The sequence below is a fragment of the Ochotona curzoniae genome, unplaced genomic scaffold (genome assembly GCF_017591425.1).
Source record: "Ochotona curzoniae isolate NIBS_2020 unplaced genomic scaffold, NIBS_Ocur_1.0 contig_2688, whole genome shotgun sequence".
Classification (NCBI taxonomy): Eukaryota; Metazoa; Chordata; class Mammalia; order Lagomorpha; family Ochotonidae; genus Ochotona; species Ochotona curzoniae.
Genome location: NW_024465553.1, coordinates 19,668,251 through 19,683,672, shown reverse-complemented (window position 1 = coordinate 19,683,672; position 15,422 = coordinate 19,668,251). Strand labels below are relative to the sequence as shown.

General features: G+C 40.3%; 1 protein-coding gene across 3 annotated transcripts in view; it reads left to right on the top strand.

Moving 5' to 3' along the window:
- The window catches only part of PCNX1 (pecanex 1), a 143,718-nt gene extending 128,506 nt beyond the window's left edge, over positions 1-15,212 (top strand). For all 3 annotated transcript variants that reach the window (XM_040975359.1, XM_040975358.1, XM_040975357.1), the window contains 8 exons: positions 239-339; positions 991-1,141; positions 2,997-3,227; positions 4,114-4,388; positions 6,250-6,455; positions 9,315-9,760; positions 10,378-10,518; positions 10,742-15,212. In XM_040975359.1, the coding sequence (XP_040831293.1) occupies positions 239-339; positions 991-1,141; positions 2,997-3,227; positions 4,114-4,388; positions 6,250-6,455; positions 9,315-9,760; positions 10,378-10,518; positions 10,742-10,882 (1,692 nt within the window). In that variant the 3' untranslated portion in view covers positions 10,883-15,212. The remainder of the gene's footprint in view (positions 1-238; positions 340-990; positions 1,142-2,996; positions 3,228-4,113; positions 4,389-6,249; positions 6,456-9,314; positions 9,761-10,377; positions 10,519-10,741) is intronic.
- Positions 15,213-15,422: the final 210 nt, after the last annotated feature.

Genomic DNA, 15,422 nt, shown 5'->3' with positions numbered 1-15,422 from the left:
GTTTTAATTGATTCAAATTTAAATTTAATATCCATATGCTTAGTAGTTACTCTATCGGACAGTGCACGTCTAGACCGTTGACTTGCAAGGCAGCATTCTGACTTGCACATGACCTGAAAACACAAAATCATTCTAATCTAATTGAGTTCTTTACTTTTCTCTGACGTACTATTTACATATCTTTGATATGTTAAATGCTTACATTCTTTTCAAATAACTACTGACCCATGTCTTAAAGCCTCTGGACGTGGACAAGGATTCGTCCCTGGTGACTCTTTGTTACGGACTCTGTGTCCTTGGGCGGAGAGCTCTGGGCACTGCGTCTCACCATATGTCCAGGTAAGGAAGGCATTTCTGTCTGCAAGACGCGAGAATGGGAAGCAGCATAACCTGAACTTGAAATCATTTTTATGGAGACATTCGTTTTAGACTAATTTATTGAAAAGTCTAGATGTTTTATTTCTGTGTATCTTTGGCTATACATAGTTGTTTCAGCTGGTTTCCATAATTGAATTTAAAATTCTCTATAGAGTAGATGCTTGATAATGATGATTTAATGCATTTAAGACACTTTAAAATATAATTCTCCAATGAAGTTTGGTTAGTCTCTTTCCATTTACATCTGTTTTTCCACCTTTCATTGTAGTCTTATCCAGTAAGAGTAGTTATCTATATTAAATGCTTGAACTCAGATTAAATTTCCTTACATATGCATTCAAGTGAATTAGAGTCAAGGAATACCACATTGTATTTTTCTTGTATGATTACCACAAGTTTTACATTAGGCCCCCCTGTAATTTAACATACAGATCTTTGCCTGTTGATTTTGTGAACTCACTGTTTTGTATATGTGCTGCCAAAGCGAGCACTGTTACGCCTTTGTTAAACAAGGGTCCCACGCCATAAAGGCCCTGTGTCTGGTGATTTAAGAATCAGGTTTATAAATGATCTTTGTCAAAATATATGAACTTTTATCTTCAATCTTAACAGTAATTTAGAGTCATTCCTCTATGGATTGCATGCCCTGTTTAAGGGAGATTTCCGTATTTCTTCAATTCGAGATGAATGGATCTTTGCTGACATGGAATTGCTAAGAAAAGTGGTAGTTCCTGGAATCCGTATGTCTATTAAACTTCACCAGGTAAGACAGTGAAATTCTTCTAATGGATTACTAGAGTTAACTGGTAATTTTTAGCTTTAATTTTAAATTAAGACTTTGGGGGGGTGGATTTGTTTTATTTTTTATTGGAAAGGCAGATATACAAAGAGGATATACAGAGAGAAAGATCTTCCACCCACTGGTTCACTCCCCAAGAAGCTATAATGGCCAGAGCTGAGCCAATGCAAAGCCAGGAGCCACGAGCTTCTTCCGGGTCTCCCACAAGGGTGCAGGGTCCCCAGGCTTTCAGCCATCCTTCCCTTCTTTCCCAGGCCACAGGCGGGGAGCTGAATGGGAGGTGGAGCAGCCAGAATAGAAACAGGCGCCCATTTGGGATCTTGACGCATGCAAGGTGAGGACCTAGCCACTAGGCTATTGTGCTGGGTCCTCAAATTAAGAATAAATTAACTATTAATGTTAGGAATAACTGGTCTGGGCATAAACAACAAAAAATAAAGGTTAGACAGTAATAAATGGGAAATAAAAGTCTGGACTATATAATACTGGATTTGTCTTCATTTGATTGTAACTCCACACCTCATCCCCGGATGAGCATTAGCCCGCCACAGATGCAGCGTAGTAACAGCTCAGAGGACTCAGAGCTTCTGTTCCGGGCAGGGAGTTTCATTTAGTGCATTATATGAAACAGTATGTGGTTAGTATACATGTTCCCTGAATTTTAAGAAAAAAAGTCTTAGTAGGATAATTAAATTCAGAATTCAAGCACCTTTCCAAGGCACTTGAAGTAATTTCACGAAAGTCAACGCGGACACTTGCTCCTTCAGTCGTCCCCCTGGGCTCCCTCAGTCGTCCCCCTGGGCTCCCTCAGTCGTCCCCCTGGGCTCGGTAGACCATCTGCACCTGCTGATAGATTTTACATGGTAACGTCTGTTACAGATCCATCTGCTGTACTCAAATGTGAGTATTTTCCCCCACATAAAAGGTGAGCTGCTCTCAAATAATTCTGCTGGAGTGAAAGGTAGTTCGTTAGATCCTTGGGGAGCATGACTGATAAGGAATATATCCTTTGGAATATTTTTCTAACAGAATGAAATATTATTTTGAAGATTATGGGGGAAATACTCATTTAAAATAAAATAGAATTTTCTGTATTCAGACTGGCTATATAAATAGACCAAAATCAGTATACTTATAATAACTTCAGGGGAGAAACCAAATTTTTTCTTAACCTCTGCCTTTTATACCTTTTGTGATGTGTTTTCATTACTTCACAGATGTTAGCATTTTCCTTTACAGTTCCTTACCTCTAGCCAATGTATGGAAATGAAAAATGTTAAGACCGGGCCCAGCGCGGTGGCGCAAGTGGTTAGGGTCCTCGCCTAACCGAGAGCAGTGAAATGATCCTTTAATAAAAGAAACACATGAAAGAGAAAACAAAGAAAATACTTCAAAATCCTAAAACTTAGAAGAAAGGACTGGATTGAGGAATTTATGGAAGTAGTTGAGCAAAAATGTAATGTTTGTGATTAAGAGTCTAATTTATTCCTAACATTGACATGTGCATATGAAATGTCTGGGGCACGTGTTTGGTACGGCAGTTAAGGTGTTGCTCGGATGCCCACAAGCCATATTGGTGTAACTGGCCTTGAGTCTCGGCTCCACCCCCAGCTTCCTGCTGACGTGCATTCCGGGAGGACTGGGCATTTGAGGTGTGAACCAACACATGGAAGATCTCTGTCTCTGAAATAAAAAAAAATAAAAGTAAAGACACACCAAGCCAGTTTTCAAAGGAATTTTTTTTTATTAACTGTAGAAGTTAATCTTCCTAGAATTCATTCCTTCCTTGTTACAAATATTTTTTGTTTTCTGTGTTTAGGATCATTTTACTTCTCCAGATGAATATGATGACCCCACTGTGCTCTACGAAGCCATCGTGTCTCATGAAAAAAACCTTGTGATAGCCCACGAAGGGGACCCTGCGTGGCGGAGTGCGGTCCTGGCCAACTCTCCCTCCCTGCTTGCTCTGCGACATGTCATGGACGATGGCACCAATGAGTACAAAATCATCATGCTCAACAGACGCTACCTGAGCTTCAGGGTCATTAAAGTAAGTTGATGAGACATTCATTTGTTTTCAAAACTACAAGGTAGATACTTTGATCCAGTCTTTAAAACAGCTATGGCAACTCCTTTCAGAATAAAGAAAATAGTAACCGTAGCACATTATATTTGTTGATAAGCTCTTGTTTTGTTACTCCTGTTTCTGGCCAGTGAAGTCCTCACTTGTGCTGTAAAGCCTTACAGATTTTACTAATTTGGGTGTTGCAGATGTTCGTCTGTTAGATTTCAGGTCTCCCATCTGTTGACGCAGGCAAACTGGACGGCATGTCCCTGAGCCTAGGGAACTGTATCATAAAAAGTAAAGAATTTGGGGGGAAAAAAAAGTTGGATAGCAAAAGTAATAGGGTAGCTTGTACTTAGTAGTAATTAGAAGTTCTAAGTGATTTACTTTTTCCTCTTTAAAAAACTAAAACATTCCAGAACTTTTAGAGGTCTAATTTCTAAAATTTTATTTTAGACAGTTTTTAATTACTATTTTTTACCTTCATTTAAATCAGCTTCCAAATATTTCATATATCCATTCAACTTTCACTGTGCATTACCAACTCTAAAGATATTTTTATTAAAAATATCTGTTCTCTTATTTATAAAAGCAGTGCTTCATTGATCTAAAAATTGAATGGGCCACCTAATACTTGATACTTTAGCAAGAGAGAACAGTATCTCTCTAGGTACTTGTTACTTAAGAGTCTGCTAAGGACAAAACAAAAATTAATTAGCATCTACTCCTGTGTGGCCTACTTAATACTTGTTGCCTGCTTTTCGGTTGGTTGTCATATGTATCTTATGTATTACTTCTATTTTTGTCCTTGTGTTGATATGAATGTTATTCTTGGCCCCCTAACCTCGTTCCGGCATTTTCTGGTTTCCAGGTGAACAAGGAATGTGTCCGAGGTCTTTGGGCAGGACAACAACAGGAGCTTGTTTTTCTGCGTAATCGTAACCCAGAGAGAGGTAGCATCCAGAATGCCAAGCAGGCTCTAAGAAACATGATAAATTCATCCTGTGATCAACCTATTGGCTACCCGATCTTTGTTTCGCCCCTGACAACTTCTTACTCTGACAGCCATGAACAGCTTAAAGAGATTCTTGGGGGACCTATCAGTTTGAGAAATATCAGAAACTTCATCGTGTCAACGTGGCACAGGTGAACCACAGGTTGTGTTTTTCGGTGTGGGGAGACCCTGACCCTCTTTAGCTTAGCCAGGGGATCAGCCTCACCTGGGAAGCTTACAGAACAGATAGAGATTCCATGACACAAAAACTAACCTGCTATATCTGAACTTGAGGGAATTAAGTACTTTTTATATTCAAAACCGTGGTGGTAAATCTAATTCATAGTATGAGTTAGTAAGAACCATTACTCTAGTGTTTCATAGAATCTTGAATAATTGCATTTTTTGTCTAATTATTCCAGCATATTGTCCCTATTCAAACAGGCCAGCAAACAGGGACAGAAGAAAAAACATGAGCAAGTTGCCTCCTTCCTTGTTTTTTCTTACTGTGTGCCAGCAGTAGGGGGCGCACTGTGTACATGTTGAAACTTGTAACAGTGTGATGCAGAAATTCCACTGCCTTTCACCAAATCTCAACTCTAATAATTTTCAAGTATGTCTGTGAATTTTTCTCTGCCTTTTATCCAGTAAATTTTGATGTATGGTTGAGGAACATCATAGTTTGATAGGTGGTGGAGAAGAAGTAGGAAACATTTTTAATTTCTTAAGAGTTGTTGAAATTCTTAAGTATCACAGCTTAAGAAAAACAGGATCTGGGGCCTGCTGCAATAGCCTGGTGGCTGGCATGTGCTGGGATCCCATATGGGTGCCAGGTTATGTCTCAGCTTTTTATCCAGCTCCCTCCTTGCTTGTGGCCTGGTAAGGCAGTGGACGATGACCCAAAACCATGGGACTCTGTACCTGCATGGCAGGCCCAGAAGAGGCTCCTGGCTCCTGGTTTCGGATCTGCCCAGCTCCGGCCGTTTCAGTCACTGGGGAATGAACCAAGTGGTTCTTTAAAAAAAAGAGAGAGAAGAAAAAGAGGATCTGATTACTAGAACAGAAAACTGTGAAGTGGATGTTCTTAGTAAAAAACAGTCCCTCCATTGAGAAACAGAAATTTAGGATAGCGTGTAAATAGGAAAAGTGTATCTGTTATAGTGCTAGAATCACCTGGAAGAAATTCTTTCCCCTTAGTAGAAATGGCGCAGGGATAGGGCTCAGCTGACTGGCCTCGTTGGAACTAAATGGTTTCTTGGAATGTTAGACTCTCAGTGTCAATCCCAGACGGTCACCAACACTGAAAATTTTTAAAATAAATTTTAAAAAATGATTACAAGTAGTACTTCATATACTGAATTTTCAGGGATTCTGGTAGGCACTTTTGTCTCTCTGTGACCTTAATGATAGAACTGCATTATGAACAATTCTTTCTTTTCTTTTAATTTATTTCTTTTTTTTTTGAGAAGTCAGATTTAGAGAGAGACAGATCTTCCATCCACTGGTTTATTCACCAAATGGCTGTTACAGCTAGAGCTGAGCTGATCTGAAACCAGGAGCTCGGAGCCTCTTCCAGGTCTCCCACATGGGTGCAGGGTCCCACACTTTGGGACGTCCTCTACTGCTTTCCCAGGCCACAAGCAGGGAGCTGGAAGGGAAGTGGAGCTGCTGGGACATGAACCGGCACCCATATGGGATCCCGGTGCATGCAAGGCGAGGATTTAGCCACTAGGTTACCAAGTCAGGCCTTGTACAGTTTTTTTACTGTACAGGAAAAGATAAAGGAGTGTATCCAAAAGAAGTTGGAAATTTTGATATAATTAATAAAAGAGATATAGTCTTCAAGCCATTCTTTGAGGATGGATTTCACTTGTTCCTAATGCTGGTTGCTCCATAAGGATTTTTAAAAGTCACATTAGTAGCATTGATAGTTCAGAATAGCTAGAAAAGGAATAAAATGTCTATTTGAAGAGTTCTTGGGATGATGCTTCCTACTCTGGTATTTGTTCCTAGGCTAAGGAAAGGCTGTGGAGCTGGATGTAACAGTGGTGGCAACATTGAAGATTCAGATGCCGGAGGTGGAATTTCCTGTGCTGGTAACAGTGCAACAACCACCAGTGATCGCCACAGCAACGCGCCCCAGGGGAACACTGCAGATCCTGGGCAGGGACCAGGAACAGGGCTCCATCCACCGGTCACATCCTACCCTCCTGCACTAGGTAGTAGGAACGCATTGTGCATGTGTCTTAGCAGTTGGGGGCACTTGTGCCTGTATGTGAAGAGGGGTGCCAACATCCTGTCTAATTGAGCACATGCATGGACTCTTTGGTTTGATTCTCAGTTAAACTTTGTAATAATCTTTACATGCAGGTTTAGGAGGGGTCTTCAAAGAGATATATGATGTGTATTATATGTATTTGTTGTTAATATTTGATATAACCATTTTATTCGAAATGTTAAATATTCCCTGGAGACATTTTAGAAACTAATAATGTTAAATTGTTAAGTCTCTCTTAATGAGATTGAGATCTGGAGCACAGATGCACAGGCTGGAGTGGCCTCTGGTATTTCCAGTGAACAAAGGAAATAATGAAGGGTTTCTGAGGGCACAGAAACACAAACTATTTTGAATGAAAATGCATTAGCACTTTGGGTGTTTGCACAGGCTGGTAAGCTGTGGTTGATGAAGGGTGGCAGTTACTATGTAAGCTAGCTTTGAGGACATTGTTGGCACTTGCTAAGTAGGAGCCGTCTGGATAGAAGTTTGATTGGATTGGCCTGTGAATCAGTTGTTGGAGTGAACTTCTGGAACCTGATTGGTCCCTTCTTTCCATAACCCTCAGCTCTTCTTTAATGAATGCCCAATGTTTTTGATGAATTTTCACATTTGTATATAAATCTTGGCAGTCCCATGTTACTTTCTCAGACTGAAAACTTTTAGTCACTAGGTCAGAAATTGATTTGGTTATGGCTTTGATACTTAATGTTAAACCTTTTTTGTGTTTAATCAGCTGATATTCTCACGTAGGTGGAGAGGAATGGCCGTGTAATCAGCCTCCATCAGCTCTCAGTGTCAGCAGCTCTCACCTAGACTCCCAGCTGACCCTGGGGGACGTTAGAGAAGAGATGCTTTTTAATTTCATTTTTTTCAATTTGCGTTGCTCTGACACTTGAGGTTAGAAATTTTTAAAATAGAACTCACCAGGCATTTCTGTTTCTGAAGTGCCGCCGTTTGGCTGTCTTTTTCTGGTAGATTTAGAATTGTATGATCCGGCGTTGAGCTCTTTGCCTGCTTGTCCTTAGGTACTTTTCCCTGACTCTTGATTCTCACCAGTGAGAAGTTCTTAGGGCAGAGCAGCTTACCTGATCTTGCACTTGGTGATTAATGCTTTCTGTGTCTTATTTAAGAAAATTTTCCTTCTCCCAAGAGAGGCCATGAGGCTGGGCCTCCAGTAATGTACTTTTGATGCAAGAGCTGCCTGGTATGTGGCAGGATTGATTTATTCTGATGTCTTGGGAGGGTCAGTTGATCCAGCGTTGTCCTCTGCTAGTGTGGATCAGGTGATTAAGATGCCAGTGATAGGGGAATTGAAACTAAAGGGTTATATGGTCAACCTTTTAGATTTTTTCTGTGGATTTTTTTTTTTTTTTTTTTTTTTTGGTGAGGGGTGCAGAGTTTATATTTGAATGAAGGTTTGAAAATTTTAGTATTTTTTTTTCTTAAAGATGTATTTATTTACTTGAAAGAGTAATAGAGAAAGGGAGAGAGATCTTCCTTTCGTTTGTTAACTCCCAAAGTGGCTGCAGTAGCTGAGTTAGACCAGGTTAAAGCTAGGGGCTTCATCTCGGTCTTCTACTTATGTGGTAGGGGCCCAGACACGTGGCTTTTTTCATTGCTTCCAGGTGCCTTAGCAGGGAGCTGAATTGGAAGGCAGAGCCCTGGGGACTCAAAGTGGCACTCGTACAGGACATGTCACAGATAGGAGCTTAACCTACTCAACACATCACATGTCCTTTGCTGTGCTTCTTTAAATGTACCTTTGCCTTTTATTTTGGGCTCTGAAGTGTAGGTAGCTGTGTTTTCAGTCAAATTAATGATGGTTTCCTAATCTTCACATTGTTCCTGCGAGTCAGAGGAAAGGTGCCTCTGAAGATTCACTTCAAGCCACTTGTATGAAGCACAAAGAACCTGTTGCTCAGTGTCACTCAGTAGGCAGCCCCTAAGTTGTACGAACCTTGCAGAGGGCTGTTCCCATCTCTAGGCAGCCTGTCCTTGGGAGCCACGGAGACCTTGGGATTGGTACCTGCAGAGCTTGTCATGCAGTAGGTCATTGGAGCTCAGTCTTCATTAATAAGAATTGTGTATTTATGGTGTGCAGCCTGTTTTGGGGGGGGCATGAATACATTGTGAACTAAATATAAACCAAGATATTTAACATATCTTCCACCTCACATACTTACTCCTCTTTGTGGGAAGGACATTTTAGATCTACTCGGCCAGTCTTAGGTGTTCAGTGAATTACTGACTGTTGTTACCATGCTGTGCTGGAAATCTCCAGAACATGTTCCTCTTGTCAAACTGAAGCTTTATACCCTTCACCAACATTTTTGCATTTCTCCCCTCTGCTCCCCCTCTGCATTTATGAGCGTGGGATGCACACGTGAGATCGTGTAGTGCTTGTGTTTCATGCATAATGCTTCCGTTTATTTCCACAAGACATTTTGTTCTGATGTATTAAAGAGGGATTCTGAAATCTTTCCGTGAAAGGCACTTATTTTAGGATTTATTCCAACCTTCAATCATGATATTTGCTGTAAGTTATTTAGTTATTTATTTCTTTTATTGTAGGCTTTGAGTTTTAAAAAACCTTAACAGGTGAAAGTTGTAAAACAGAATACACACACACAATCTCAAGTAATTTATTTCTGTTTCATAACTTTCAAGTTTCAGATATAAATGTTAAGTTCTATAAATTCATCAAGTAATTGAGGGATAAAGATCTTAAGAAAACAGCCCAAAAGCTGTGCGTGTCCGAACCGTCCCTTGTAAGTGAGCGCTCTGTTGTCTCTCCCTGCAGGCACCAGCCACAGCGCCCACTCGGTGCAGTCCGGTCTGGTCAGACAGTCCCCTGCTCGCGCCTCCGGAGCCAGCCAGTCTTCCTACTGCTACGGCAGCCGCCACTCATCTCTCCGCATGTCCAGCACAGGGTTTGTGCCTTGTCGGCGCTCTTCCACCAGTCAGATATCACTTCGCAATTTGCCGTCATCCATCCAGTCCCGCCTCTCCATGGTGAACCAGATGGAACTCCCTGGGCAAAGTGGCCTGGCCGGTGTGCAGCATGGCCTGCCTTCTTCCAGCAGCTCCAGCCAAAGCATCCCTGCCTGCAAACATCACACCCTCGTGGGCTTTCTTGGGACAGAGGGAGGTCAGAGCGGTGCCACTGACTCCCAGCCGGGCAACACTTTATTAAGTCCTACAGCTAATTCACATACCAGAAAGGGGGAGGTGATCTACAGAGTCCAAGTGAGTAATCGTAGAGGTCTTCTGTTAGTCTTTTGTTTTTTTATTATTTGTGGAAGGAGAGCTCTTAGAAAATGCCTTTTGGAGCCAAAGTTACAGTAAGGTGGGTAAAGTCACCACGGGTGAGATACTAGCAAGGTGGCCCAGTACTTGGGTCCCTGCAACTTGCAGAGGAAACCTGGAAGAAGCTTCTGGCTTCAGCCTGGCCTAAGTCTGACCCATTTGCAACCAATTGGTATATGAACCAACAAATGGAAGATCTTTCTCTGTCTCTCCCTTTGTAACTCTATCTTTCAAATATTTTAAACAGCTTTTATACTGTTCAGTCTGAAAAATGGGTTTTTGAGTGTTGAAAAAAGTTTCAGCATAAAAACTGAAAGCAAGCAGTTTTTGCAGCAGTGTTCCTGTTGCCTGTGCAGCCATTGACTACATGGCCACTGCAGTAAGGTCTACCACTAGTAGAATGGGCAGATTTAAGGTGGTGACTGTTTACATTTGTTTCATGATAAGCATCAGAGACTGTTAGACGCAGGGTTCTATGAAAGAAACTTTAGAATTATACCATTTATAGTCATCAAGAAAAAAAATAATGAGTTGTTATGATCCTTATTTGTTTACAGATTGTGGATCCCAGTCAAATTCTGGAAGGGATCAACCTGTCAAAAAGGAAAGAGTTGCAGTGGCCTGATGAGGGGATCCGGTTAAAAGCTGGGAAGAACAGCTGGAAAGACTGGAGTCCCCAGGAGGGCATGGAAGGCCACGTAAGTACTCTGGGGAGTCCCCAGGAGGGCATGGAAGGCCACGTAAGTACTCTGGGGAGACTGCTGTGGCTCCCTGTTTCCTGATGTCTGGACTCACTTGCATGGCATGGGTTCAGCTGATGTATGTACTGATGCTCTCTCACCGCCTGTGCTCCTGTGGGACGAGGGTTTAAGTACCCTCAGGTTCTCCATCATGATGTCTTGTTTTATTCTCAATCATCAGGTGATTCACCGATGGGTGCCTTGCAGCAGAGACCCAGGCACTAGATCCCACATCGACAAGGCAGTGCTTCTGGTCCAGATTGATGATAAATATGTGACTGTAATTGAAACTGGGGTATTGGAACTCGGGGCAGAAGTGTGAGCCAGTGTTCTATAGCTACATTTCTTTTGCCTCTCCAATCCAAGCATTGGAGAAGGAGGGGAGCCAGGAGAAGGTGCCTGCAGGCATCACTTTGTTCCTCTGTGGGACGGACTTCAAACCAGAGCGGGCTTGACTAAGCGCCTCTCCTTCACCCTTCACCCTGACTTCTGTCACTATTCCCATCCTCAAAAAAAGCGGAGATACTTTTTTAAGTTAGCTGCCAAGAAGACATTCTGCATGAAGGATAAAGTTCAGTCGAAGTATATCCTTATGAATGAAAGGTTTTTCCTATGTATTGCCTATGCTTTAAATCAACAGTCTTCATTTCTAAACTATGACTCATATTTTTCTAATTTATTTGCCAAAAATAATTGCCATGTTTTGTCATAGAACATGAAATTCATTTACCTTGATTTTGAAAAATCAGTGTAGAAACGTTGAGCTTGACACAGAGCAGTGTGGAAGTGTAATGTACAGTAAAAGAGACTATGAACACACAGAGGTTTATCTTATTCCTTGAGCGGTAAAAACTTTACTGAAGAAAAAAAACTGCACTAATTTTTTACAACGATGCACTAAAGTCTGAAATTTCTCAGAACATTTATTTATATATGAGAATAAAGAACCATTATTTAAATTGCCTTTGGGATTAACCCCGTCCCTTTCCTTACAAACATAGGAAGCAAGAACTGTGCTGTTCATTTTTCTGTTAGTAATCTACTTCATGCCAGTACCTTGGAGGTGTTCTTTAAAGCGAACATGAACTCTCAAGACATGGACAGCTTCGTCCCTGACGTTTCCCAGAGCTAGTGGTCAGTGGCTCGGCCATGTGGACACTACTGCCAGCTACCGCGTCCACATTTCAGTTGAGCTCGACGCAGCATGTACCTGTGTGCCCTGCTTCTCTCCGCAAGGGTCAGCTCTGTGGGTGTCTGTTCTGGGAAGAAAATGCTTTTGCTCTTCAAAGAAGATGGTGAACATCCAGGCGTCTAAAGAAAGGATAAAGTGCTTTTTGCGAAAGAGTTCTGAGCTCATGAAGTTACTCGTAATCAGTTTAGTTAACCAAGTAAAATTTTTTCAAGCCAAGTTATGCAAATGGTGCAGTTGTTATTGTTCAATTCCTCTTTAATAACTTGCTTTTTATTCCCCCTCATTTCTTTTTCTATTACTTGAATTTTATTTGCTATAATTTATAATATGTACATGTAATTTGAAATATTTATAGGTGTGAAATCTACTTGATTCCTATGCTGTCTCATAAATTATATTGGTTTTTGTAGAAAGTATGTATTCAGGGAAATATATAACTCAGATTTAAAATTAGGTTATGTGGGAACTGCAATTTAGATTTAATTTACAACTTTTAGCATTTTTTAAATTTGTAAAATAATAATAATTATCCGTTTTGGTTTGAAACTCCAAAGAAAATTGTACATCTCTTGTGATCATTTGGGAGCAGCCATCTTTCCACCCCCTGTGAATAAATACCAAAAAGAAGTGGGTAAGGTTGATTTTGATGCATTTACTTTATTCTACCTAAAATATTATTTCTTCAACCTGTGGTAATAGCCATGTGTCAAGTGCTCAGTAGGACATGTGCCTGGTGGGTGCTTTGCATCACCTTGCTTGCAATGGCTTTGAAGAGGCCACAGGAGGGAAGAGCTGTTTTTCTAATTCTCATACAGATCTCAGAGCGTAGCGTAACATGGCAGTGGGAGGAATGAAAACTTAAAAAGGCAAAAAGCTAGAATATAAAACCTTACTGCATCTCTACATTAAATTGCATCTTTTTTTTCCCATTTCCTAATTTAAAAATTCATGGTCATTTAGAACTCAGTGTGCTTTGTGTTGACATTTCTGAGTATTTCACACCATGCAGAATTTACTGTGTAAAAATATTTTCAAACAATTCACTGAACCTTTACGTAAAGGTGCCCTTTCTAAATTGACCCTTTAAAAATATGTATGCCCAATAGTATTGTTTTTTGTATTTGCCTCATTTTGGCAAATCTGCAGCAAACCATGCCAATTCAGTGTTGCTTTTTCTGAAACTGAATGTTTGAGCTGTCTGTGTAGGGTATCTTTGTCAAATCCTCTCAGTAGGGCTGTCCTTGCTGCTTCTTGTTCCCTGAGATTAATATGAGCTTTTCAAGATCATTGCCTAGATGGAAAGAGGAATAGAGTCTTCACTGTCTAAATTGACCCTTTAAAAATATGTTTAAAAAATTTGAACTTGAAACTTTTCATTCAGAACGACTAGAATTCTTTTAATTCTACCAACCCCCCACCAGTTAATAAACATACTGACTCTGAAGTCATGCATTTGTAACATTAATGGGAATAGTGATAACTGAAAAAATGTGTAAGACTAATTGGATCTAAATTATGATATAGAAATAAGCACTTTCACTAATTAAATTGCTCCTAAATGTCTCATTTCTGCTCTGTTCCCTTATTCTCCAAACACTGAGTCGTTTGTTTAGATTCTCCACTTAAACTTTCTTCTCTTTTTTGGTCCGTAACTGCCAAGACATTCAGAATTCCATAATGTGAAATTTAAAAGATGTTATTGAAATACTAGTTTTTGAAATACTAGTTTTTTATTTCCTTTAAAATAATGTTTGCATGGTGGGGATCCTGGCATTCCCTCTTCTCCCCCAACCGCCCACAGCTGTTGGAGAGAAGGGCAGTCCCGGAGTGGGTTATGAGTAACTGGATTTTAAACTTTCGGTTACCCTTCCAACTTTACACCTTGATGTAAACTTTTGGATTTCACTTTGTTTTCAACGTTTTAAAAACTTTCAAGTGTTGATTTTTCCAAAGATCTAGATGTCCAGAGATGCTGACGTATGGGAAGTGTAGCTGGTGCTGATGCTTTCTATCCTTGAAGATAAGATACTCACCTTGTAGGAAATTGGGAAGTAAACTTCGTTTCTCCCCTTCTTGTGGTTTTTCCATTACCGGAGAATAGATTCCACGATTTGAACTGTTTCAAGTATTTCTGAAATATTTCTGCTGTCCCAGGTGAGGTGCAGAAAATTACTCTGCGTACTAAATGTCAGGCAGTGAAACTGCAAGTTTTATGCAAGAAACTGAAGCTCATTAAGAAGATGTTGTTTATGATTACTTTGCTTCTCTGAAGAGAATACAAAGAGCAGCCCCCACCTGAGCAAGCATGCCTTGGCCTTAGTAAGCTCCACCTTATCTCCCAGCAGCCTCTTGCTCCTGCTTCTAAACTCTGGTGGGGTGATGTCCTGCATCATGAGTAGACAGGCTCTTCTAAACTTAGGGCTTGCCTAGTGTCTAAAATTGTCTTTTTCTTTTAGCCAATTTTTGAAACATCCTTCCTCCTAAATCTTTGACTTGAGAAAAGGATATCACTGATTGTGTGTAAGAATTCTTTGAATTTATGTTTATTAGCTGCTAAATTATAAGCTGCCCAGAGTATTATTTACTTTTAATATTTAAGTACTTTTCCATGAATATGGACAAGCCCTTTCTGTTTGTTTTTTTAAGTATTCATTCTATCTATCTGTTTTTTGTTTGTTTTGTAATGTCATATAAAGCTATTGTCTGGACACTTATTCAGAAGAGGTAGAAAATGTCCTTTTTATCACAGGGCCTTTTTCTTTAATTCCAAAGCAACACAGTATTGTCATTCGCTGCTAAGATGGCATCTGGCATCTGTTCCTGGCTTTGAACCTTCTCTTTCAGTCTTCTTTAGATACTGAGTTCTACTTCTCTGGAGACATTGGAAAATTAGATGCATATAGCTGCTTTATTATTATTAGAATTATTATTATTATTCTCAAACCAACTCATTTTTTTTTTCATTTCTCTTGAAAAAAAAAACATGGTTGATTAAAAAAAAAAACCTCAGTTTTAAGCTGTTGGGTGTTTAGGTAAGGACTGAGATTGGAAGAAATTCTTACACAAATGGACTTGATAGAGTATGAGTGGGTTATCCACTTTGCTTGAAATGGAAATCTATTTTCTACTTTGAGTCACAAGAATTGCCCTTTATTGCCTATAAACCACATATTCTGTCTAAATTAGGAAAATTAGCTTCCGTGTGTGGTTTGTTTTGGGTCATTTTGTAGAATCAGCATAGCATTTGCAGTTGGGCGGGGGGAGGGCGGAACTAGAGCTGATTGTCACTACAAGGTTCTAGGAAAACTTTGTTCTAAGACTTCTACCTATTATATAGGGTTATACCTTTCTTCTTAGGCCTCAGCCCTGTCCTGACAACTTAGGATTCAGTGGAGCCACACTAGGAGGAACCCAGGTCCTCTAACACTGGGAGGGGATGAGTCACCGGTCCAAGGGAGATGACACCATGGAATTGAGAATAGAGACATGGGAGAGAATGAGATGGCTGCTCCAAATGACTCTTGGGTTTATGTACTTGTGGTTGAACAAGATTTTTTATATTTGAAGCTTGATTCTACAACCAAAATAATAGAAACAGGGTTGGGGGGACGGGGATGAAAATCATGTCTGCTTATGCTTTTTATAAGCTCATAGTTGAGGTAAATTGTGA